Source organism: Tiliqua scincoides, chromosome 3, assembly GCF_035046505.1.
Source record: "Tiliqua scincoides isolate rTilSci1 chromosome 3, rTilSci1.hap2, whole genome shotgun sequence".
Classification (NCBI taxonomy): domain Eukaryota; kingdom Metazoa; phylum Chordata; class Lepidosauria; order Squamata; family Scincidae; genus Tiliqua; species Tiliqua scincoides.
Window position 1 is genome coordinate 90,779,550 of NC_089823.1, and position 26,485 is coordinate 90,806,034.

Genomic DNA, 26,485 nt, shown 5'->3' on the forward strand with positions numbered 1-26,485 from the left:
GCTTTCCACATACATTGCCTTAGATAGGATTGGTCCAGTTAGGGGAGGCATTTGGGACAAATTCATTAAATGAATTTCAGCAGTGCATAGCATGCTACCAGCAGCTGTGTTAGGAGCACAGCCACATGGTAGCAGCATGGAAGGCTTGCTGCCAGATCCAACAAGATAAGTCAGTTGTTGGTGAGGCATGGGTGGAACAGGGATGGGAGGGGGAGGAACAGGGAGAGATGGAACCAGGGAAAGAGGGGTCATAGGATAGTTGTGAGGGTAAAATAGAGGTGGAAGGTAACTATTTGTGCTAATTTGAGCTCCTTGGAGAAAGGTAAAAATGTAATATATACATACAAAATAAATTGTGTATGTATGGCATCTGGGTTTCTTCAGGGATGAGGAAGGAGAATTCTCTTCCTGTCCAGTTACTGGAAAAATTCCAGTGCCTCCTAGCCACTAATACTGAACTAGTTTCAACATTCCGTCAACCTAGCAGGTGAGGTAAGTGTTGGAAAAAAGGGGGGTTAGCTCCAGAAAGCAAAACAATCAGCAGAAAGTCCATTTTCCTGTGAGTTAATTCCACCAACCAGTTAGTTTGCAGCTATCAATGAACATGCATTTTCTACATTTCATGTCATGAAAAGTAAAGTGTCATGAAAGAAATGTGCAAAGAAACGTGCAAAGAAACCTAGACAAGAATCACGCAAAGAATCGCACAAAGAAACACAAAATCTTGGGAGAAAAACTTGGAAAAAACATGAAAAAAACTTGGAAAGGAAACTTGGAAAAGAAACATGCATACAAACGTGCATAGAACACATTTTCATGACATGTTTCTTGGAAAAAACTTGGAAAAGAAACATGCAAAGCGTGCAAAGAAGTGTGCAAAGAAAACGTGCAAAAATGCAAAACACTTGCAAAGAAACTTGCAAAGAAACGAAATGCACAAAGAAATTTCCAAGTTTCTTTGCATATTTCTTACCACGTTTCATTTCCACGTTTCTTTCATGACACGTTCCTTAGCACGTTTCTTTGCACATTTCTTTTCACGGTTGTTTCCAAGAAACGTGCTAAGAAATGTGAAAAGAAACAGAAACTTTTCACATTTCTATGTATGTTTCTTTCCACGTTTCTGGGCATGCTTCTTTTCCAAGAAACGTGCATAGAAATATGCATAGAAACATGAAAAGATGTTTCCATTTTTTCCAGGTTTCTTTGCACATTTCCCCCAAGTTTCTCTTGCACATTTCCCTTGCACATTTCATTGCACGTGCTAAGAAACATTTCATGAAAGAAACGCGGAAACGAAACGCAGTAAGAAATGTGAAAAGAAACACGCAAGGAAACATGCATAGATGTTTCCATTGTTTCCAAGTTTCTTTGCATGTTTCTTTGCAAGTTTCTTTTCCAATTTTCTTTCCCAAGTTTTACAAGTTTTCCTGCACGTTTTCCCGCATATTTCTCTTGCACGTTTCTCTTGCACTTTCCCCAAGAAACGTGCAAAGAAACATGAAAAGAAATGTGCAAAAGAAACATGCAAGGAAACTTGGAAAAAATTTCACGTTTCTTTGCTTGTTTCATGTCATGAAAAGAAACGTGTCAAGTTTCCAAGTTTTTTCCACGTTTCTTGGGAAAGAAACATGGAAAAGAAACGTGAATAGAAACGTGAAAAGAAGTTTCCGAGGTTTTTTCCAAGTTTGTTTTCACGTTTCTTAGCGCGTTTCTTAGAAAAACGTGAAAAGAAACTTGAAAGGAAACGTGCAAAGAAACATGCAAAGAAACTTGGAAATTTCTTTGCGCGATTCTTTGCGTGATTCTTTTCCGAATTTTTCCTCAAGAAACGTGCAAAGCAACGTGTAAAGAAACTTGGAAAATATTGGAAACTTCTTTTCACGTTTCTATTCACGTTTCTTTTCCAAGTTTCCTTTCCAAGTTTTTTTCACGTTTTTTTCCAAGTTGTTTTTGCACATTTCCTTTCTAAGTTTCTTTTCCAAGAAACATGAAAAGAAACTTGGAAAAAACTCAAACTTCTTTTCACATCTTTTTGCACATCTCTTTCATGACACGTTACTTTTCATGACATGAAACGTGCAAAAGCAATGTGCAAAGAGATGTGAAAAGAAACGTGCAATGAATCTTGGAAACGTCTTCACTTTTCTTTGCACGTTTCTTTTGCAAGTTTTCCAAGTTTCTTTGCTCATTTCTTTTCACGTTTCTTTGCTCGTTTCTTTTCATGTTTCATGTCATGAAAAGAAACATGTCATGAACAAAACGATTTTGCATCTTTTCTGAACTCTTACAGGTATTGTAACAGCACTAGCTAATTTTTATTATATGTATTCTGGTATAAATTCACGTCCATTTTGCTGGTATCCACTTGTGTTCCTGGAGGAGGGGCAAAACATAAGTTTCTCACATGGCTTCCAGCTAGTGGATCCCAACTGACAGTTTGAGAAACACTGAATTGGGTATAACAGTACTTATAGTACTGAATTAGAAGTTCAGTATACTTTCAGAGAAAACTGCAAGTCTGAATGTCCAATAAAAAGTTAAGTTACAAAGCACAAGAAAAAAACCTGATACAGCATGGAATTTGAACAATTGCACATATGCAGCAAATGTGCAGTACAATAAAGGAGAAGCTTTCAATAAAGCATCAATCCATTCAATAAAGGATGCTTTCATCCCCTCTCCCACCAAAAGAGGGTAGTTAACCTTGGGTTTGGAATGTGACACTAAACTTAACTTCTGTTAAACAAAACAAAAACTAGATTGAAATCCTGTTTGATGATCTATGCCAGACACAAACATCATACTTATCAATGAGCTCACAAAAAAATGGAAAGGTAAATGGAGTTCATTTTTTTTATTAGAATTAGCTTTTAAGGCCTTAATTTGCTATACATTTCTCACATTGTTACACTTTAATTCAGAAGAGAGGTCACTTGATCAGCTCATTAGTCCTGAAATGCATTAAACAATAAACTTTTCTAACACTTCATATAAAAATAACTGAGCTGTTACATCCTTTAAACATCAGTTAAGACCTACTGGACCAAAGGTATTGTAATTGTGCCCTCTTCCCCCACATCACAAAAGTACTTCAAGCTTTGTCTCTCTTGTTAAAGCCTGTTGTTAAGGGCAGCTTCAAAAGCCAGAATTTCCTTACAGGGATATAACTTCTTATTCAAGCAGAAGGGATACCTGTGTTGAAATTACTGTATAAGAAACAGACCTTAATTATCCTCCTTTACATAAATTAGAGCCACACTATATTTTATACTTTATAGTATTTTATTATATGAATTTATTTTCTAGCTTTCTTTAAGTACTCAGGATGCAGAAAGAGATGGCAGAAATCTAGAATTCAGACAACAGTTGTGTGTGGGGGGTATTTTTTTTTTTAAGTTTCCCCCACATAAAAAGCTCCCTTCCATTAGAAAACTATAATCAGGAACAGGGCTATACTATCCTTTTTTCTCTTGTATGCTATTTTATTACATGCAGAAAGATTGTCATCCCCTCCCCACACAAATAAGAGCATTCAAAAATATGTGCACACGCTCCCACCTGCAGCCCGAAGCACTGGTATGGTCCAGAATTCTGCCACCTCATTCTGTGCAATGTACAGAATGGCTCTTAATCTGTAAAGGTACTTCTGGGATCAGATCTGGCTCATGCAGTTTTCATTTGTGTTGGAAGCAGCAATTTTGGCACTGATTTTTTTTCTCCAAGTTTACAAATACAAAACATATCCTTGAGAATTATACTGTGGCCATATTCAGGAATTAAATATGAATTAAAAAATGCTTAATCATTCTATTTCTGGCTAAGCAAGTTAAGACACTTCTATAAAAGTATTTCAACTTTTATGTCAAATGTCAATAATGTTATCCAAAACCAACATTTTGACCTACTGTTACATGCAACCATTGCCTCTTTCTTCTCTTTCTCCTGGCAACACAGTGGAGCAAAGTTGATCAACTGTCGGTTTTATTGCTGGTTAACTCAAATTTTAAAAAAACTGTTCTTTAATCAACAGTGACAAGCACAAAGGAGAATTAGGATCCAATCCTATCCAACTTTCCAGTGCCAATGCAGCACTGCCAGTGGCGAGTGCACTGTATCCAGCAATGGGGGGGGCAGTCATGGAGGCCTTTTCAAGGTAAGGGAACATTTGTTGCCTTGCATTGGAGCTGCCTTGGTGCTGGAAATCTGGAAAGAATTCAGCCCTTAGTATTACTGTTCTGGGCATTTAATTTTGCTATTAAACTTTAGCAAAAGTATACATACAGACACAACAACTCTGAACTTCTGGTAAATTGGCCACTTGGTTGGGTTTAAGTGGCAGATGTTTACCTGGAAGCATGGAGAAAAACTCACCTATAAAAACGAAGAATGATGTTTTAGAGCAATATTAGGACTTTGAGTTTTCTGTCCCTGAAGTGACAAATACTGCTGATTTCAAAGGCTCGTTTACATATTCAGCTCTGGCAACACTGTTCATGCAGTGGGGCAGGAAGTATGTTTACATCCTCCTGGGCATATAATGCACTGAGGCACATATATCCACAGGCCTGCTTCCAACTATCTTCCCATTTCTTTTTGGAATGTAAGGATCAAAAGCATAAGGTGTATGTCCTGCATAATATGTTGATGTTGCAAGTGTAGTGGTAATATGCATAGAAGCCCCCTGCCCCATTGCATGCATGGTATTTCTAAAACTGAGAATCAATCCTGAGAGCCTAAACATTGTTCCAAATCATTATGGCAACTCTTAAATTCATATGTTTTCATGGCTTATCAGATAATTAAGACAGCCAGCAAGCACCATTAGAAAAATAACCCATGGTAAAATGCAAGTACTGTAGATACTAAAGTCTCTTGTAAATACAAGAAAACTTGCATCCCCCCCCCCCCGAGTCTATTTTTTAAATGTGGGATCAAGAGATCCACTTGTAGAAAATTTCTGGTCTCATACAAACTCAGAAGTTATGGGTTAAAATGCACAACTATATGGTCACAAAACAAATAACAGTGAATAACAATAATAGGATTATGGCAAAAGAACCAAAGGGGGGGGGAAGACACCCAGACTGAATCCACATTAAAGTCTGGAAATATTCTTGTACTGTATAAAACACCAATTTTTGGTCCTGTGTTGACCTCTGTTTCATAAATGGGTCTTTAGCCCATTTACACTAGAGTAAAACCACCACCCTTTCTAATACTTTTTAGAATGCATTTGTTTTCAAGTTCATTTATAGTCTGTTGGTCCATCCTCTATTTGGTAAGGGAACGAGAAAGTGTGTGACATCCTCTAACTTAACATATTTCACTCATACCGTATTGCAGTGCCATATATTAAAACTATTTTCAGTAGCTAATAATTCACAGTTCCTAGTTGCTCCTATGGCAAATATTCAACAGATAGATGGAGCAATTTCTGAAACCTAGAAAAAAAGATACAGTACTGCAAGTCTCAGTTTCGTAGAATATTATTTGTACACTTTCATTTAATATGCTAGACCCTTTTTATCCACAGCTTCTAGGTGTCAGTTTAGTAAGAAACTTGGCTCCTGATAGCCAAAAAGATTAAAATCTCCTTCAAACCGGGCATAAAGACGCCTTATGTCTCTTTTGCTAACTCCTGAGAAATAGCGTTCCACCTTGGTTTTGTTGTATGCTGTTATGCCTGGTGGAATTGTGGGGTATGATACCAGATGGTCTATTCCCGCTTCCTTCAAGATATATGGTGCATCCTCCTCTAGCGTTTCATGATGTCCAATTACACTGTATGTTATTTCACATGGAGCACAAAGTTCCACATAGGTAACCCAATGAATTATGTGGTCTCCAAATTGTATATCTAACCATCGATGGTTTGGGTCACCCAAATAGCGCACGAAGTCCTCAAATTGCAGCCCCTTGGTCTCAGTGCGATTCTTTCTATATTTTCGAATGATGCCAGGAGCAATTTCATGCCTATACCAAGGTTCAAATCGAGGATTGTGGACAAACTTATCTTTAAATGCTGAAATAAGCCTTTCAAATGGGTCTCTTACAATAAAGAATTTGAAGTACAATTTCAATCTGTAGGGAAAGGAAAACAAACAAACAAAAGGTTTCATGTGGTAATTCTGAGGACTTGTTATACACAGGAAATTCACAAAGCCGTGATTAAATAAGTTCTGGCTCACACATACATATTCCTCACAATGATTGCAGCATCAAATGATGATATGTGTGAATGAGCCATTGATGATCAAGATCAACCACAAGGAGAACTTTCTTGTCACCTTTGCATGTCACAATGCTTTTCAATAGAGTCCATTCACACAACCAACTGCAAGTCATCAATCAATGAGAATCAAGTGATGTACATGCATGAACAAACCAGTCCTAAATACAGTACAAGCTTTTGTAAAGAAAAATAATAAACATTTACTTATTTCAGACAGAAAGTGTAAATGGCCATTTCCGTTCATTCATGCAATGATAAACCTTAGGACATGAACTCCGGTTTTCCAAAGCCTCTTTGTTTCAGATACCAAGGTCAGTTCCACACTAGTGTTCTCTAGTACTGATGAGGCATTGCTTTTCAACCCAGCTGAAACAAAAAGACATGGGGTTTCTACTACACTATTTGCCCTACAACAAATCTGAAATTTTCAAGCTTCAGTTCCTCATGTAAGTCAATCAATCTCCTGCTTACTCCACCTCTCCCCACTCAAAGCAGTATCACTTTGCTAGTTTACAGCTGACAAATCTGTACGGGTCAGTTACATAAGACACAGGATATTCAGGACAGAGTCTGCAACAAGACGGAAATACAACTCAGGAAGTACTGGTAAAAAATGGGTTGGCAACAATGTCATCTGCACTCCCTTGTAAGAACTTGGTGAGCCAAAGATAGCTATTCCAAACTAAACAGGTAGTGTGGAACCTGCCCAAGTTAAAATGATGTTACCTCTTACCGTTTTTGAATTTCAGAGTCGCTGAAGGAAGATAAGCGTGGTAAACCATTCTTCTCATGGTCATGCACAATGTTATCAGGAATCTCCTCTATGGAAGAAAAAGCTCCTAAAAAAAGAACCGTAAGTACATATTTTTAGAAACTTATCCTTCTCTCAGATTTTCCTGTTCTCTGTGCTGCAATGTGAAACCACTGCATATTTCACCCATAATGAGGGTCAAAAAGCTACTTTAAAACCATGGAAAAAGTAGTTTCTCAGAACTCTAGCAAGATCCTCCCTGCCCTGAGGATTCTACACAGTAGACCCCCCAAATCCACATGAGGTCTCTTCAGGTTCACTATTGGAGCCAGACCAGGACTGGGAGCCCTGAATACCAGGATCTACACCTGGACCTGTACTTTCTCCATCCAGGGCCCCCAAAGTCAGTTGCTGAAGCTGAACAGTATGTTAGGGCAGAGATGCTGTTTTGTTGACAGAATAGCAAAAGGCCAAACTTTAGGATTTACACATGTGCTACACATATGAAGCAATCCTGACAGACCCTTGGGCTGGCGCACATCCCTTGGGCCAGGCCAGGTGGGTTGCAAACAAGCCGCAAGGCGCATTTGCATCTCCTCATGAGTTGGCTAGGCTGGCGCGCAGAGGCGCACCAGCCTGCGGAGGCTGACTTAAGCATCTGCGCTGATGGAGGCTCCGAGCCTTGTGTCAGCCGAGCTCTGCCAACGCAAGACTCTGGGGTGGGCAGGGAGAAGGCGAGGCATTCTGGGGCAGGGGGAGGGAGGGTGGGCAGTCCCAGGGGCAGGAGGGTAGGGAGCAGGAGGCGGGGCTGGAACCCGGCAGTTACGCCAGATATCAACCCAGTTACCTGAGCAGTGCACAGCGGCTTCAAGCTGCTCCGCTCTCCTCAAACCTGTGCCACCTCAGGAGGTGGTGCAAGTCCAAGGAGACCCATTGGGGCCAGGGTGACTTACCTGGAGGTAAAGGGAAAAGTTTCTCCTTACCTCTGGCTGAGCCACTTTGGGCATCTGTCCTGCACTGGATACAGCACAAGCCTCCTGGCTTGCCTGTTCCAGCACAAGATAAGATTGCACCCTAAGTCCCAGTCCAGAGTCCTCAATATGCACAAGCATTCCACATTATAAAGCCCCACAATGCAGCACTATTTAGCAATCCTATCCTTCATAGTAAAGCTGTGACAATGCTTCTCAAACTTTTTTTTTTTTGCTGCAAGTACCACTTTTCTGAGTACTACCTTTGCAAACACCACTTTTTCAAAGAACGACCAGAAACAGCTGCTGTGAGCAGAACTGGGCAGCTTGCCCCATGGGTGCCCCTGCAGGAAGGAAGATGCTTATCTGCTTGCTGTTGCCTCCTGATCTCCTTTCCACTCTGCACCCTCCTTGTCCATTTCATGGCCCTTTTGAAAGGCTAGGCTTTTGCACCACCAACCCTTGCTACAAATGCACGGCCACCCCAACCATATCAACTTCTGGTTGGGTAAGGCAGGACTTGCTAGCCAGAGTAGCGCTATGCAGCCCTTGTGGCAGTAGGATCCAGGACCACCTATTATCGTGTGAAATACCACTATCAAAAGCAATGATACAAGATGTTTATGTTGCCTTGGATTAATTTAGTACAAACATTACCACTAAACCTCTTATGCTGTTTTAAAACTATTTTGTCCTCTACTAGTTTTCAAGATTTTTTTAATGAAAGAAAAACCAGAATGCTAAAGATATGGCAATGCAAAGTTGCAATGCCACTTTTTAAAATAAATAACGGTATATTGTGTAGGTAGCAGCTTGGCACAACTTGATCAGAACTTGCTTTATTGTACTAGTCTAAGAAGCAGACCTTAATTTCTCCTGTTTAAAATTCAGCTCACAATTTGCTGGAACAACCATGGCAGCAAAGCCGAGTTGAATTTTTTATTGGCACAGATTACCTAAGTAGAAGTGAGTATTGAAAGATGGTTGAATTTTTTGAAGGAAGTGTTCAAAAAGACAGCATATAAATCACGAGGAATGAAATGAGAATAAGAAAAATCTTCAGAAATAACTGATTTTGCACTTTGTTAGCTGCAATATTTCAACCTCTACACAAGCAAACAAGATATGACAGATTTTAAAAGTGATCAGGTACCATTTAAAACAATCAAGACTTTCTTCCACTGAGTATTGCCAACTTTGGGAGTCTGACAGAAGAGGATCTTGTGCTTGTCACATACAAATATTCGGTCCAGAACAAACTTTGAAACAGTAGCGTGTGTGAGATTTTTCAGTGAAGCATCTTGGCACACATTCCTGAGTAGCTCAAGCCTTTCCATATGGATCATAGGGTGATGTACAAGATCTTCAGATAAACCTCTTCCTATCGTCTGAGAATAAAACAGGAAAAGAAAACATTGAGGGGAGAGAAAAGGCACAATTGAAGGAAAAAAATTGACTTCTTTGGTCAAGATGAAGCATTTTCTATAAGATATACTGGCTTAAATATAAGGACTAGAAAGAAATAAAAACATTACTGCTGTTCTGGGAACTTTTATACAAGCACTAGTGGAAGACTTCTTGCAATGCATCCCCCAAAATGCTTGAGAGTAGATTACAATAAGAGAATTATAGTGAATAAAGAGATACAGACCGTAGCACATGTTTGCTACATATGAAGCACTTTAGTGGGGTTGTGTGATTTCCATAAATGGACTGGGGATACCCAGGTCCAGAACACCACTCAGCTATAAAGTTCATTGAATGGTCTTCCAGCCACCATATGTCACAAGGCTGCTGCAAGGCTAAAAGGACAGAAACTATGTACATACCACCACCCTAAGCTCCTTGAAGGAAGGGTAGGATATACATGTAATAAATTATAACAAGAGCTTCTCAAGCTCTAACCTCTAGGAATATAGGATGCTGTTTTATACCAAGTCAGACCATTTGTCCATCTAGCTCCTTACAAGCAACACTGACCGAAAACAGGTATACAGGATATCAAAAAGAATTTTTTTCTCTGGCCTACACGGAAATGCAGGGATTGAACCTGGGACCTTCTGCAGTCATTGGTGGATCTTCAGAAGCTCAAACTCTGCCAAAACGCTACTGACAGATACCAAAGGCAGGGATTTCTTGATGGTGGTTCCTCATCTTTGGAACTCCCTCCCTTAGGATATCCATGTAGCTCCTTTTTAGCATGCAACAGAAACCCTCCTTTTTTGAATATCTTTTCATTGCTGATTTTAGCTGGTTTCAATTTTTATTGTGATCACTTGTTTTCATCCTTTGTTTTTAACTGTTAGCCACCTGTCCTAAAAGATACAGTATAAATGTTTTAAACATATCATCGTTGATGACAGTACTACTACATATTGAGTTCCCCTACCATATACCCCCCGATTTCCCTCTTAAGTGCATCCTGGAGATGACAAGCAATGCTTTGTCCAAATTTATACATATTCATGTGTTTACTGCTAGGTGATACATAGCAGTGGTAGAAAACCCTTATTTAATTTTTACCCGCCTTTCTCATATCCAACCAAATACCCATGCCTCCTTATGCCAAGAGTATGATATTCCAGGAGTTGGAAGGAATGTATCTTTTGAGGAAAATGTTATCCCACCAAGTGCAATGTTTTGCCTTCCTCTTCTTTTAATTTGCATACAATATTTCTACAATATAATTATACTGTACAGTGTACAATTGCTCAATGAAGCAGTAGCTATCATCACATAGGGTTTTACATCTGACACCTAGTTTTTAAAGTTCTGAGAAAAAATAATAGAAAGATGTGAGATGATTATGTGATAAACTAGAATGGAAAGGATAACATCTCAGCAACCCCAGGATTAATCTCTGTAAGGTAAAGCCATTTTGGTTGAAAAGTTCAGCAGGCATGCCACTACTGCTTATGCTGCAAAGCTATACATCTTATAGCTTGTCTGCATTATGGTACAGAGGGGAGGGGGGGGTTGTACACTGGCTTAAAGTCAGATACGCAGAGCATGGTTTCGACTGCGGTACTTGATCCTTTAAAGCGAGCAATGACCTAATTCAGTGGTATTAAACTGCTTTATGCTCCCCTTGAGCTATTTACACCTGCTCATTGCCTACACATACGATACAAGCATGTAAGCCAAATGTTATCTGGATATATGTACGTCTGCGGCAGGCCTCTCACACAGACTGCCATCGAAGTACAGTCCCTTGAAAGCGAGTGCCGTTGAAATGAATGAACTTACAAGACGTTGTGTGGGAACCAAACAGTTAGCTACGCTTCTGTGTTCCTCTCAGTGGTTGTTTTTCTAGAACTGCCTTTTCACCTAGCCTGCTAATTTCACATTCTTGGATTACAGATTTATTTGTATTAAAACCTATCAAAAAAGAAATCTTCATAATAAGGGGCACATTAACCAAATGCAAGGGAGAACTCCTAAGAGCGCCATGGCAAATACTAAAATCTCACTGGATAAATCTGTGGTGTGGGGAATTTGCTCCTCAATCTAGCTAAAGGAGTAGCATTGCCCAGAGACTGGCACAGCAGATAGTCATTCACAATCTCCCTTCTGGAGTGCCCAATTGCAGCCAGGGCTGCAAAAAAGGAGGAAGCAAAAGCAGTAGCACACCTGGGGCTGCCTTAGTGGGCTGGAACGGAGGGAAGGTGAGGCTGCCAAGGTTTGAGCTGCAGTCCTGGTAACAGGGAGTGAGAGGAGACAGAGAGAGGGCACCCACAGCACAGGCTTCCAGTATTCTCCCCTCTCCCGTCTCAGGGGACCTGTAGATGCCAAAGGCACACACATCTTCCTGCTCTTGGTTCATCTTGCCCAAACTGCTTGCCGATGCGGCAGCTTTCTTGCCCCTCACTGGCAGGTCAAAAGGGACATGGGTTTTTCAAACTTTCCATTCACACATTCTCCCTCTCCCACTGGTGTGCAAATTATTCCCCTGAAATTCAGCAGGAGCAACAAGAAAAATGGAGCCTTTACAGATGCAGTCAAAAATGTACCCCCAGAACAAAAACGTTGAATGCTGTCATGAAAATGGGTTATTCTAATATACTATAAAAACTTGGGGCCCAAACCTATTCAACTTTCCAGCTCCTATGTAGCCCCAGTGCAGCCCTGTGGTAAGGAAACAAATCTTCCAATACCTCGAGAAGGCCCCAGTGATTGCCCCTCCACCACAGGATGCAGTGCACACCCCATTGGCACAATTGCACCAGCACTGGAAAACTGGACAAGATTGGGCCCTTAATCTCAGAATAAATTTGTTAATTTTTCTTAAAACTATTAGTTGAGAAACAAGTCAATTTTATTATTAAACCTATATGCTAGCTAGACCATTTGAAATGCAATGGTGCTGCAGATCTCTTCCAATTTGATGCTATACACACCTTTAGTGCACTGGTTCTTAACTTTCTTACAAGTTTCCCCCTCGTATTATTCAAGAACAATGAATGTACTGTTTTGAAGCACAAATGGTCATTTGGAACAACCACACCATAAAAATCATGGTCACACCATAAAAATTATGGTCACTTTCCACTGAAAACAAGGAAACCGTTCCAGTGATAGCAAAAAGTCCCTACTCAGGAACTACTTCTACAAACTTTGGAAATGGATGGTGACAGACAGTGCTGGTGCAGCCACCACCTGAATCATCATTTCAGACCTTCTATTTTACATCAGCAACACTTACCTGAAACTCTCTAGGCAAGTCCTTTTCTTTAGCGAATTGAATTTTTTCTAGTTTCGTTATAGCCGTCAATGTTAATGGCTCTTGCTTGGCTCCGTACACTAGACGAGGAAAAAAAACAACACACAAAGACACAACTACAGTGATTGTTGCCTTTCCTTCATTTCTATCATTTAATAGCAACAATCTCTGGTAACAGTCTGTCTTTACCATAGTCCTTAAAGGCTGTGTGTAGATAACAATTTCTGCAGAGCAACAACAATGATGTCTTTCTTCATGCTACTACAGTAATTATCTAGTATTAGTAGTTTAATTGCACAAATGTATAGGGGGAGAGGAGGGAGGTGAGGAACAAGGAACTGACTGGACCAGATTTGCAAGTACCTTGAGATCCAGTAAATTTCATTATGATAGGAGAGTAGTAGAAGGGCACACTTAATATTTCAAAATTTTGCTATGGAAGCTGATCTGTGAATTATTGGGGGGGGGAACAATATATATATTTATGATAATGCCTTTGAAATGGCTAAATATTATTCTTGTGAAACAGATACATTTTCCTCTCCCTCCTTTACATGAACACATGGATAAGTGGTAAACACCGTAAACCAGAGAGCTGCAGCAGTCACACACACACGCACACACGCACACACACACACACACACCCTACTGCAGTGGAACCTCTGGGGGCTAGCACTGGATTTCCCAGGTGCAGAATGAAGTGCTATAAAAACTAGTTTGACTAGAGACCACAGTGAGTTGAAGAACATGAATGTGCATGCAGCGGGCAAGGATGACAAAACTGCAATACCTTTGAAGATCTGTTGAGGTTTCAAATCATACGCATGCTTAGCCTAGATGTAAGTGCCACTGAACCACTGAACTATAGATTTGCTCTGTGAACAGACAATGGTTTCTGGGGAGGTTAATGTTCTCCCAAAATTCCATGTGTCTACTTTTGTGTATGTGCATGAAACAAATGCCTGCTCTACTCTTTTGCTCTGGAGCCCCTTTCCTTATGGCCTCAAGGCATGCTTTGCTTCTTATCTTTCTCACAAGTTGAGAGCAAGCACTGCTTTGACTTTGTTTTCTCAAAGCTGCTTTGCATATTATGGCTTAAGCGCATACACTTGGGTGCATGCCACCACATCCGGCCACATGCATCTACTTATTCCACATCACATACTTTGAGAAGGGAATTATGATTTCTACATATACGCATGCGTCATATATAATATGTAAAGCTGCCTGTAATAACTGATGGAATTAAAATTGTTTTTGGGTTTTGTGTGTTTTCCAAGCTTAGAAATTCTGTTACACAGATCAAGAACTTCCTGGACAGTTTGTGGAAACAATTCAGCTTCTGGCCAAAAACGAATTGAAACAAATGTGTCACACTATGATTTACATTCTAGGAGAGCTGCATTAGCTGGGGTTTGTTGTTCGTTTTGGGCAAAATTCAACAAAATGGATATTGTCGCGTTCTTTTATTAACAGTTTGTACAAAGAGGAGAAAGGGGAGAAGTTAAGTCACATCTAAATTTAGCATCCTAAATCTAATATAGCTGACATGTTATGTACCGTTACAGATGCCGTTACAGATTACCGTTTAATACAAATGGTATTAAAATTATACTTAGAAATAAATAAATAAATAAATAAATAAATAAATAAATAAATAAATAAATGGTAGTTTAACAATAGAAGAATTTTATTTTTCAATTAATCATCCAGAGGTAGTCAAAAAGCAAAATCCTCATTTGGGGGGGGGTGCTCATTTATTACGCAAGTATTTCACTAGTCAATACGTATTGAAGCAAAATGTGTACAACAGGGATCTTCCCCACTATAATGCTAATGATTTGTTAAAACCTCCCAGATTTCAAATCTTCCCATCACATGAAAGACTTCAGCCTGGTCTCTCAAAAGACATATTTCTTAACAGCAGCTCATCAGGTAAAGGAGAATACAGAGACAATGCAATGTCAACTAGCAGATTTAAAGCCCAATCCTATGCATGTCTACTCATAAGTAAGTCCCATTATAATCAATGGGCCTTATAGATAAGTATGGAAAGGACTGCAGGCGAGCAGTGCAATCTTGAAGCTGGTGACTCTCCCAGGTACAGCAGCGCCAAAATGGCTACCGCTGCATTCAATGGCACTGCTGAGGCTGCAGGAGGCCTCCTCAGGGAAAGGGGACTATTCTGTTGGCACAGACTGGAGGCGCTCCATGTTAGGCTTTTTAGTCCGACACAGAGCATAGGATCCAGCGGTCCCACGCTCCTCCCACCCAGTTCCTCCCTCACCCCCTGGAATGCCTCCCCTCCCACTCAGAAACACGGCACCACCACCTGGCAATGCACCTTAACACAGGTGCTCCTCCGGTGTCGCCCTCCTGGTGCTGGGCCCAGCGCCAACTGGCACAAGCCCAGTGCTGGCACTCCTTGCTCTCCCGGTGCCATAAACATGCTTTACAGCACGTTTATGCCACCCAGCACCAGCACTGGAGCTCAGGACCAGTGCTCAGAGGGCATAGGATTGGGCCCTCAAACTCATTATCAGTTTAAGGCCATCTGAGCTACTTAGGCTAAGCAAAAGTCTAGATGCTCTTTATCAATCAAACAGCAGAGATGAGAAAAACTGAGGAATTTAGGATAAGTGCAAATAGAACTCTCCACATTGACTTCTAAAAAGGAGGGCCTTTAAATCACTACTAAAAACAAGCACATGTAGTATAAGTGATTTTTTGAATTTGTGTTTTCCATGTTGCATAAAAAATTCCTCTGCAGTTTCTGTATCTATCACTCTTTATCCAATGAAGACTAAGGGCACAATCCTAAGCAGGTCTACTCAGAAGTAAGTCCTACTGTATTCAATGGGACTTACTCCCACAAAAGTGATGTTAGCATTGCAGCCTAAAAAAGATAGCTGAGCCCTCCATCACCTGCCCCTTCTCATTAATTCTGTAACGACTTGCCAGGTTTTTCAAGATAATATGCCAAAGAAAGTAGTTGTCAGACAAATACTACTTTTTGCAAAACATTGTTGCTAGCCAGATGGATTCTGCATCATAGCCATCTTTCACACGAACAAGCCATTGATTAATCTGAAGTCAACGTGACCAAAGAAAAAAGAAAGCGAAAGGAAAGCGAAGTCAAATTGTTATTATTTTTCTGAAATACCTCTTCTAATTTATGCAAAATTAGATGCGAACTTTACAACACTTTAAGATCCTTTAATCAGTGTTTCTCAAACTGTGGGTCCGGACCCACTAGGTAGGTTGCAAGCCAATTTTAGGTGGATCACATAGCTCCTAGCTCAGCCTCCACTGAAAGCTCAGAGCTGAAAATACAGGGTACAGAGCTGCTGGGCAGGGTGGGCTCTAGGTAGGAGAGAGGCATGGTGTTTTGCCCTGTATAGGTGAGCAGATGGGAAGCTGGAAAGGGGGGAAGGCTGTGTGGTTGGAGAAGGATCCAAGTCTGCTTTGAACACTGAGCTGGAATGTTTGAATTCTGAGCTATGCAAAATAATAGCATGAGTACACTGTGTAATGGGACCTTTGGCTGATTGCAGCTTAGGTTTGAAGCCTAAATTGATGATGTCACTTCCAGCCATGACCACTTTCAGGTTAATGACATCACTTCCAGTGGGTCCCAACAGACTGTCATTCTAAGAAGTGGGTCCTGGTGCTAAAACGTTTGAGAACCATTGTTTTATATGAGAGAGAGAGAGAGAGAGAGAGAGAGAGAGAGAGAGAGAGAGAATATGCCCGTCTTTAACAACAGAAGTTAGGCTGGTTTTCACTATATGATTTATAAGTGAAAATATCTATACACTATGAAAATCAAAGAATTGTCAATCACCCAATTCATCACTCAGTGCACTTTTCTATTGTTTAATCTTTTTAATAAGATGAACAGCAGCATACCATTGATCACTCTAAACATATCACTAGCTGGTTGTTGTTTTTTAACTGTTCAATAAACTGCAGCAGTAACAAGATTAAAAGTAGGTCAACTTACCATCGGGGTCTTTGAAGGTCAGCGTGATGAACTTGCTAGCAACCATGAACATGAATATTACCCAAAAGCATGCAGCTAGAAGCAGCCACCGGTGGTACATGATGTCAGATCTGATCCATATAACTTTTGTTGGTTCCTGTTCTTTATAAACTACAAACACACCAAAATTAATATACATTGCTCTTTATGAGAGATAGTTTCTCTACAATTAAATGAAGCATCTCTTTTGACAGCAGGAAACTTTGGTAAGAAGATGCAGCCTTTAAGCTACCTGATCTACAGTGTTTTTACTTAGATGGATAAAATAATTAGAATTTTATATCATCAGAAAAGAAAAGATTAATCTAAATGAGGCTTCCCAGCTTGCTAACACCTGTCTAGAGTCAAAATAAACATATTTCTCTTCCAAAGGCAGAATGTTAGTGCCTGAGCGAGTTCCATTAAAATGACAAGAAGTTATGCATAGAGCAAGAATTAACCAGCCAAATCAAAAGAGAAAAACACTAGGAAACACACTGTAGTTTAGTGTAGTGAACGAAATGTTGGTCTTCAGCTGGGAAAACACAGCCATGGATATCCTTCAGATAGTCACTGTGTCTCACACTTCACAAGGTTGTAGTGACAATATATGCTACCCTGAGCTCCTTGGAGGAATGGTGGGATTTTGAAAAAGAATTTTTTTTAAGTGCTGAAAATGGGAACGGTGGTAGCAAAGGTTGGATTGCACTTATTTGGTTGCAAGTCCTATTGAGGCCTTGGATCACAGTAAGAACGCAAAGGGGCTGGACTTAGATTAAAAATGAATTGAGTAGAGCAGTAAAACTGGTATACAAGAAGTTTGGGAAGCCCATTCTATTTACAAACACTAATCTATTCTATTGATATTATATTCATATAAAATATAATAAAAATGTATTATTTAATTTTTACAGCTCTACCATTTTCACAGGTCCACATAGAACAGATCAACAGAATTTAATAGTATGTCCTTTATTTGACTGTCAAGATCCAAGAAAAATAAAATAAAATACATTAACATATTTTCAAAATCAAGTACAAGAACTGTTTTCCTTTCCCAAGTACACAGCATAATAACAGCAGCATAACTGCTACTTCTGCTGTTGCAAGAGCTCAGATTCATGATCATTCAGCTGCTCAACTCACCTTTAAGCAAATTCTCTTCCTTCAGAAGCTGAATGTATGAATCAATATTATTAATAAATTTTCTGCACCACAAATTCTTCTGACTTTGGTATTAAAGCTATCAAAGCTTTTGTCAGGCAGATCAATTGCTATTATCCCCAGGATAAATCAGGAAAAAAAATACATTCACACCCAGAACAGCAATCGGGTGGTACTTATGTGGAAACTGTGTATCGTTGAGGACTGAATTTCCAGAATTAATGCAATAAACCAATGACCACAGTGTCAGCAACAATGAATCAGAAATAGCACTGGAGACAGAGACCACAGATATTCATCTTCCTAAACCAAACTATTTAAAATTTAAATACAACTGAGACAAGGTGAACTTTGAACCTGGACCTGGATAGCCCAGTAGAGTATGAACAAGGGTACTGAGGATTCACAATAAAGAAGAGATGCCTGATTTCAAAAAATAAATAGCTGGAGAAAAACCAAATTGCCAACTGCCTGATTATTAAAAGCACAGAAAACATCACAAGCCAGTCTCATAGAGATAATCTGAGAGGCCAATCTCGCAAAAATGATACATTTCTGAGATAGTCAGGCAACAAAGATAACAGGCAACATTGGCAGGCGCATATAGGTTTCCATGCCAGGTGTAAAGACACTTGTCTATTCTTCAAAGTTTCAAAAGAAAGAAAACCAATATAAATATTTAGTTATTGTCTTTAAAGTGCAACCAATATATAATAGTTATTAGAGTAAATTTAATTGCCTGATTTCATTAAGAGTATGATTAAAGCAGGGGTGCTCACACTTTTTTGGCTCGAGAGCTACTTTGAAACCCAGCAAGGCCCGGAGATCTACCAGAGTTTTTTTACAATGTTCGCGCCATCATAACATATAACATTTATGTGTACAATGTATGTTGGGCCCTAAGATATAAGGCACCTTATATCTTGGGATATAAGAGCACCTGAGGCATGAAGGGCTCCACTTATTTATGTGAGTCAGCATCCTCACATAAATAAAGACTATGCATCCTTGGCTGATTCACTTCAGTGCAAGTCATCAAAGTAAACTCAAGTAATTACAAAAAATGTTTATAGTTAATTATGTTGTGTTGTGCAATATTGGCTCATGCGGTTATGCAAGGTACACCAACATACATTGTACACATAAATGTTATATGTTATGATGGCGCGAACATTGTAAAAAAACTCTGGTAGATCTCCGGGCCTTGCTGGGTTTCAAAGTAGCTCTCGAGCCAAAAGGTTAAAAGCAAGAAGTTGCCAAAGGAATCTTATGTGCAGAGTACAATATTAGAATGTAGGAAAGTCACAAAACCTTATTTTAGCTTTAAAATAAGTCACAAATATATAGTAAAGGGTGTCTGTATGCCAATAAAGGTACTGAAACTGAAACTAGTAAAGGGTGTTAAAGGAAATTTAACACATTGGTTCACACAGGTTAGTAAAGGACCCTTAGAAAATATGCTAAACCCAGAAGAGAAGATGCGGATAGGTAATCCAGCAAAATATCTCCTGCCTGATTGTTGTATTTCCGTATATATGCCAATAAAGGTTTTATTGAATTGAATAAAATTGGTGTGAACCCTACTGGTTTTGGAAATTGTATAATTTTGGCAAAGTTTTAGAATGAAACTCCACCTGTATGTAAATGAGAGCCAATCAATGGTTTAGCTTACTTGTTGCCCACCTATCCTCCATCTTGCATGTAAATGTATCTTATCTCTGTCCTATTAAAATTGTGCCCCATTTATGATGTCAAACCTTCAGCGAATGAAAAGTTTGGATTTTCACACAAAGGATTGTAAAGTATAAAAGTTAAAACCCACTAGTCAATCGGGGTCCATGCTTTGAGACTTGAGTCCTGTGGAACAATTTTATACAATTCAATAAAAGCCTGTGAACCTTCATCCTGTATACCGAGTTGCTTATTTGAGTGGCTGTTTGGCCTTGCAACACAACCTTTAACAAACACTTTCTCTGAAATGTACATAGCAAAGAAGCAAATATATTCTAGCAGCACTTTATACATATCTCATACTATCCATCTATAGTGAAGTACTGTGAACCGTACTTGCCAGCTGGCTAGCTACATGATTGGATTTCCAATCCAATCCACCTAAACATGGAAACATATTTATTTATTTACAGTACTTCGTTATCATTAGAGGGGGGAAAAAGAATATGTTTTCACGTAGTTCGGGTGGCTGCAGGATCAATTGCTAGCTTGATCTGCTTCATGAAGTATTTTTCTTTTTACCCAGTTTCTTTTTAGGACTGCATGTGACACATGGAGTCATTGTGCTATATAGGAGCTTAATTTCTCACTGACTAAGGGCACAATCCTAAACAACCTTCCAGCATGGAGGTAAGGGCAATGCAGTTCCAAGGTCAGGGAACAAACATTTGCTTACCTTGAGGAAGCCTCCATGACTGCCACCCAACTACAAGATGCAACATATGCTCCATTGGCACAGTTGTGTCAGTTGTGAAAGTTGGTTAGGATTTGGGCCTAATTCACATATAGCACATGGAACAGTGCAATTTCCTCACTTACTCAAGTATGCACCACTCCAGTAGTCTTTAGATAAAAGTTTATTTGAGCTTAATTCCATCTGTAAATAAGGGGTTCAGCCTCACTTGAAGGGATAATAAAGGGGCAACCCATATGGATAAGTATCACATATTTGAAAGCAGCAAAAACAAAGTATATATCTAGTTGGAACTTAACTACTTACGAACAGACTACGTCCTGAGGTCCTAGTGTAAAGTTGATGGTCTGTCCAGGTGGAGCGCCCTTTAGCAACTGGATCGAACAGCAGGTGCCTATGGGCACACCTTGCCCTTTATCCCAAAAACCCACGTTTGTTCTGACCAATCAGCCCTCTCAAATTTTTGCTGAAACACATCACACCAATCCAACATCCTGTCACCCTATTCTTTTATAACCTCTCTCTTGTGTATATGGCTCCAGGGCCAACTGGGTGTCTCCGAGGCCAATTTCTAGCTTGAATTGCTTCATAAATCATTTTTCTTTTTCTTTTACCCAGTATCTTTTTAGCAGGGCAAATGGCACATGGAATCAAGCAGCTGCCATGTAATTGTAAGTTAAACACAGCAACTATAACTTCTCACATTGCAAGCAATAAAGAGCAATAAAGCATGAGAGGGGGGTTCAGAAAGGTGGAAAAGGAAAGATCACTTTCCCCCCTGCCTCTACCTTGTGGGTCTCTAGCAGCACTACAATTCCTGTTGCAGGCTTGCAAAAGCCCTGGACTGAAGCTTCTGGAGCTGGGGTACAGCACAACACTTTAAGGCAGATCATCACTCATAACAACTACTGCTAATACCAAAGATGTCAATATCTAACTACAAAAATGCCGTGCATAGAGATCAGGAAGCAATACTGCACTACAGTGAATTACTCCTGAGCAAATACCACTAGAAAGAGCAGGAGTTCTAACAACAGGTTATGTCAGAATGCCAGACGCAAGGGAGAGTACCAGGATGCAGGTCTCCTGCTGTCTTGTGTGCTCCCTGGGGTATTTGGTGGGCCACCTTGAGATACAGGAAGCTGGACTAGATGGGCCTATGGCCTGATCCAGCAGGGCTGTTCTTATGTTCTTAACCCTATGTAACAATTCATACATTTCAAAGAGCTTCTAAAGGGTACGTTTCCAGTGAACTGTATAATAATAATAATAATAATAATAATAATAATAATAATAATAATAATAATAAACAACTTTATTTGTATCCCGCCCTTCTCCCTGAAAGGGACCCAGGGCGGCTTACAACATGTAAAAACAATTTTAAAAAGCATGATTTAACACAGATAAAAACATATTAAAAACACATTAACAGAGGCCATAAAAACAGTAGTCAAAATAAAGTCAGAATAAAAAGAGCATAAAACAACAAATCATAGAGGAGTCCAGCCTGTCAAAAAGAAACTAAAAGATGTATAAAAGTGTTAAAAAGGCCATGGAATCAGAAGGCTTATTTAAAGAGCAGGGTCTTCAGGCCTCGCCGAAAAAACTCAAGAGAGGGAGCCATTCTCAAGTCAAGGGGAAGGGAGTTCCACAACGTTGGTGCCACTACTGAGAAGGCCCTATTTCTTGCCGCCGCCCCACGAACCTCCTTGGGCGGTGGCACTTGTAAAAAGGTCTTCTCTGATTACCTGAGAGGATTGTATGGGAGTAGGCGATCTCTAAGATAGCCTGGCCCAGAGCGGTATAGGGCTTTCTAAGGAACTAGCTCTCTTTTTTAAATAAAAAATTACAATACTGTATTTTTGGCACTGTTAGATTTGCCATCATAAAATAAAAATAAAAAAGAGGAACCATTTTACAGTTCAAGGAAGGGGCAGGGGAGGAAGAAGGACTGAATACTGAGAATAATCCGTTTCTGAACAAAACTGCATACTTTTGTAATAACTAATTAGCTTTGCAGATATCTTTGCTACATGTTCAGAGGTCTGTATGCTTCCACACACGTCTGCTACCTGATCCTTAACATTGAGATGAAGTGGTCAGTAGCCTATGAAAGCTCACGACACAATAAATCAACAATTATTCTTCCAAAACATCACAGCACTTTGTGGGGAAACTTCCAAGAATCACACTAGAGCACATTTGCGGAAGCCACGAACAAGACAGTATAACAAAAGTCTGGACCTGAATTCTCTCTCAAGTGTCTAAAATGCTCTTGCCAGTCTTAGATCAGTGCCAGACAAAAGGGGGGGGGGGAAACTGTGTCCCTTGCATACTTAAAAGTTCCAACAAACCAAATCATTCACAATACTTTTGCCAAATATCTTCGGAGCACAAAACTGGATTTTTGGTACTCTGACTAAAGTGTTTGTTCTCAGCCTTACTAATGCCACCACCTCAAAAAGGAAGGGAAGCCCCACAATTGAAAAGCAACATTGTGTCTGGAGTGTACTGAATTTTATATTTCTGTTTCCTACTATGAACAAGTAAATGGAGATGATATGCATATATGCACACTTCTTTAAACATTATGGGCATGCAGCAGGGGACCCTGGTTGCCAGGGCTATTAGATACTTTAGCCATTTCATCCTCTTCCATAACAACTGTCTAAAAATTGAGATTACAGGTCCAACCTTGTTATACATGGATTTTTTATACACGGATTTGACTCAACACGAATGGCCACTGCAATTGAGAAGGAATATGCTGATCCTTGCAGAAGGGAAAAAATGCATCTTTTTAAAATCACAGCTTAAAAATTGTTTTTCTTACTTTTACCATAACACATTTTATGGTATCAGCAAGGAATCCCGGAATCAAACCCCTGCAGATGTGAGGCATGACCGTATTCCATATGAGCAATGCAGGGGCAAGAAACCTGGAAGTGGGTCTTTAAATCTATTTTTCCACATTTTTTATCCACAGATTTTTTTATGCACTAGGGGTTCTAGAATGGAACCCTAGCGAATAACAAGGGACAACCTGTATTTTACATGACGTTTCCGTGAAACACTATGGGGTTTAATATTTGACTGCCTACATTTCTGAATTCAGCACACTTTTATCCCCATCGATAAATACTTGGTAGTAACTCCCCAAAACACTCAGTGAGTCCTTCTCAAAGTAAGGGAATGTTAGTTTCCTTACCTGGGAGCTACATTGCCCTTATGTCGGTAGTGGAAAGTGGGTTAGGATTGCACCCTCATGGGCAGCCCAATCCTGAGCTGCCCAGGGTGCCCAGGTTTGGCAGCACCGAGAAGGGCTGCCGCTGGATCCTGCACCTCCCAGGCTACCACAGGAGGCGCCTCAGGAGAAAGAGACTTTCATCCCCTTTTCCAGGGTAAGGGAAGCAGCCCCACAATGGGGCTACTCACTTTACCACCAACCTTAGAGCGCACAGCTCTACACAAGTGCCTTGGATCCTGCGGAGTGGTGCCCCGTGGACCCACCTCCCATCCCTCCCCCAGGCCTTACGGCACATTTGCAACAGTGCACATTTGGAGCCATGCCACTGAGCACAGGATTGGGCTCTAAGTTTACTACAGGTAGAGACTTTTTCTGGATTTCTGACTAGCCTATAGATGACCCAAGAGAGACAGAGCTGCTAACACTTTGTGTCTCTTCCTCCCAATGTTCAGTTAAGCACAATGCATGATGTAAGGTCAGTGTATCCTTCATTGCCCCAATTATGTGAAGCCAGTGATGGGGCAAATTGTGACACAACAATGTCATGTCAAGCACTGTTCTCAAATAAACATTATAAGAAAGGGGAAGGAAGAAATACAGAGTAGCAAAAGCTCTCTGCCTCCCATAATAAGTAGTTAGACCAGTGGTTTTTAACCAGTGTGCCATGGCACACCGTTATGTTGTGAATGATCTGCAGGTGTCTCATGGGAGTTTGGGGGAGGGTATTAGTTGGGCCTTTGGGGATATGAGCCCCTCCACCAGCAGTACAGTGTGCCTTGTCAGTGTGCTGGGAGATTAAAAAAAAAGGTTGAAAATGGCTGAATTAGACCTTTAGCAAGAAAGACCAATGACTTGATTCCTACATAAAAGACCAACCTGCTGGCCAACCAGTGTTTGTGTGAGAAAGAATGATTTCCTTTCTTCAGTATCCATATTCCCAGAGCAGCATGGGATCACACCTTGAGAAAGTAGCTCCCCTTCAGCTGCAAATACAGTATGTGAATTGGTCCTCCAGACACAAGGAGCCCAAGGCACTTCCACTTATGCTTGCAAACCAAGGTTTCCCACTGTGAAATTTTAATTCTTAGCTTTAATTTTATGAAGGTTTTTATCTGTTTTAAATGTTTGTAGCCAAGTTGTTGTTGTTCCATTTTAATAGACAGGGAACAAAAGTGATATCTTGAGACTACCCAAGGCCACACAATAAACTTCTATGGCTAAACATAGACTTGAAACCACACATCCATAGCTCACCACAGTGGCCTACACAGATTCCTATTTATGCAGCATTTTCAAATGTGCAAAGTGGCTTCCAAGTTTCTTATATCCTCACAGCTACCCTTGAGGTAGATCATTATCAATCCTATTTAACAAATAGAGAACTGAGAGAAGAATGACTTCTAGAGAACGGAGAGAAGGGTGAGGCCTCCTTTGCCGGATTCTATCCCCTGTGCTGGGATTCTATCCCCCGTGTTGGATTAGGCTTAACACAGGGCTTTTCTTGTCTGCACTGGCAAAATAGCTAGCACAGATGCAAAGAGCCCCATTGCGAGGCCTGGGGCTTTCCTTATCGGAAGGGGAACGCCGGTGGCCTCCCCAGCCCTGCTGGGTGCAGCGGTAACTATTTTGGTGCTTCTGCAGCTAGCAGTGCTGGGACATATAGGATTGGGCCGTTAGTCTTTTAGTGTTGCTGGACCACAATAAAGTCTTTTTACTCTAACAATGGCCAGCCAGATGCTCCCCAAAAGCTCACAGCAGCACAAGATGGTGATAGCCATCTGCTATCATTTGTACCTCTGACAATCAGAGGTATATAGTCCCTTAACACAGAAATGCCATTTAGCTATTATGGTTAATAACCAGAAATTTAAGACAGAAAGATACAATCTTTTAAAAAGCTGCTTGGCAAACAGCCATCACCACATATTTTAGTTTGGCAATTAATTTTCCCTTGTTAATTATGCATTTCCGTTTCCTTCTATCTGTTCTGAACCCACCTGCCAAGTCATTAAAACTGGACGATCCCAAATTCTAGCACTGTATGAAAGAAAGAAGTTTCCCTCTGTTTGCTTGGCCCATGTCATTTGAATCTCTCCCTGTCTTTAAAAAAATTACTCAGAAGCCCAACCTCTTTAGCCTTTCCTAATACAAAAAAAGATATTCTAACACCCTGATCAAGCTATCCTTACTTATTTGGAAGTAAGCCTCACTGAACTCAATAGGACTTACTTCTGAATGGACACGCATAGGATTGCATCACATGCTCTTTGCAAATGGGGTTACAGATTGCAGACAGTGGTTGCAATAAATATGGCATATGACACTGGCAAAGTTGGGGGGGGAGGGGGGTCCCAGTGTGCATCACTTTGCATGTGCCTACAATGAAGGCAGCTGTCATTCTGTTGCCCAGACAGAGGGATCCTTCGTATATGCAGCAAAACACATCTGGATGCAATGGTCACATGGCCTCATCATCTATTCTACACGCATCCGGAATGCATACGATTAGCTAGCCGAGAGTGCTCTGTGTGTTGGAATGCCAACACAATGCAAGCAGCCCTGAAGGGCGCTTGTCTACTCAGAAGTAAGCCCCACTGAGTTCAATGGGGCTGCCTCCCAGGAAAGAAGCAGGCACAGGACTGCTGCCGGAATCCCTGGCTAGACGACCAGGGAAATGGGGCGGGGGGAGTACTTACTCCGAAATCAGTGCCCTGCAGGCAGCTTGTCAAAGGAGCAGCTCTTCCCCGGGGCGGGGACGGGCCATTCACCCCAGGCTGCGGGGGGCCGGGGCGCGCTGCCTACATCCCTGGGCGGGCCTCGCCTCTCTCTTCCGAAGGGAAAGCCACGCAGAGAGAGCCGGTCCCGCCTGCCTCTGGCTCCGGTCTGCTGGTATCAGCCAGCGCGGCTGGTGCGCCGCGAGCAGGAGAGGAGGGTCCGCTCAAGAGGCAGCG

The 26,485-nt window shown here is 40.7% G+C and overlaps 1 protein-coding gene across 1 annotated transcript; it reads right to left on the reverse strand.

Annotated features, from left to right (window-relative positions):
- Positions 1 to 2,883: 2,883 nt before the first annotated feature.
- CHST10 (carbohydrate sulfotransferase 10) lies at positions 2,884 to 26,485 on the reverse strand. Its single transcript, XM_066621017.1, has 6 exons — positions 26,231 to 26,485; positions 16,681 to 16,830; positions 12,660 to 12,757; positions 9,111 to 9,345; positions 6,969 to 7,074; positions 2,884 to 6,084 (listed from the first exon to the last, which is right to left on the reverse strand). The coding sequence occupies exons 2-6, from the start codon at positions 16,778 to 16,780 to the stop codon at positions 5,547 to 5,549; spliced, it is 1,077 nt and encodes a 358-aa protein (XP_066477114.1). The 5' UTR covers positions 16,781 to 16,830; positions 26,231 to 26,485; the 3' UTR covers positions 2,884 to 5,546.

Excerpts from the sequence above, each read along its gene's own strand:
- CHST10 (XM_066621017.1), bottom strand. The coding sequence starts at position 16,780 with ATGTACCACCGGTGGCTGCTTCTAGCTGCATGCTTTTGGGTAATATTC. Across the intron at positions 7,075-9,110 it reads AGTCTTGATTGTTTTAAATG|GAGCTTTTTCTTCCATAGAG; the intron begins GTACCTGATCAC and ends TTCTTTTTTTAG. Across the intron at positions 6,085-6,968 it reads GACTCTGAAATTCAAAAACG|ATTGAAATTGTACTTCAAAT; the intron begins GTAAGAGGTAAC and ends CTTTCCCTACAG.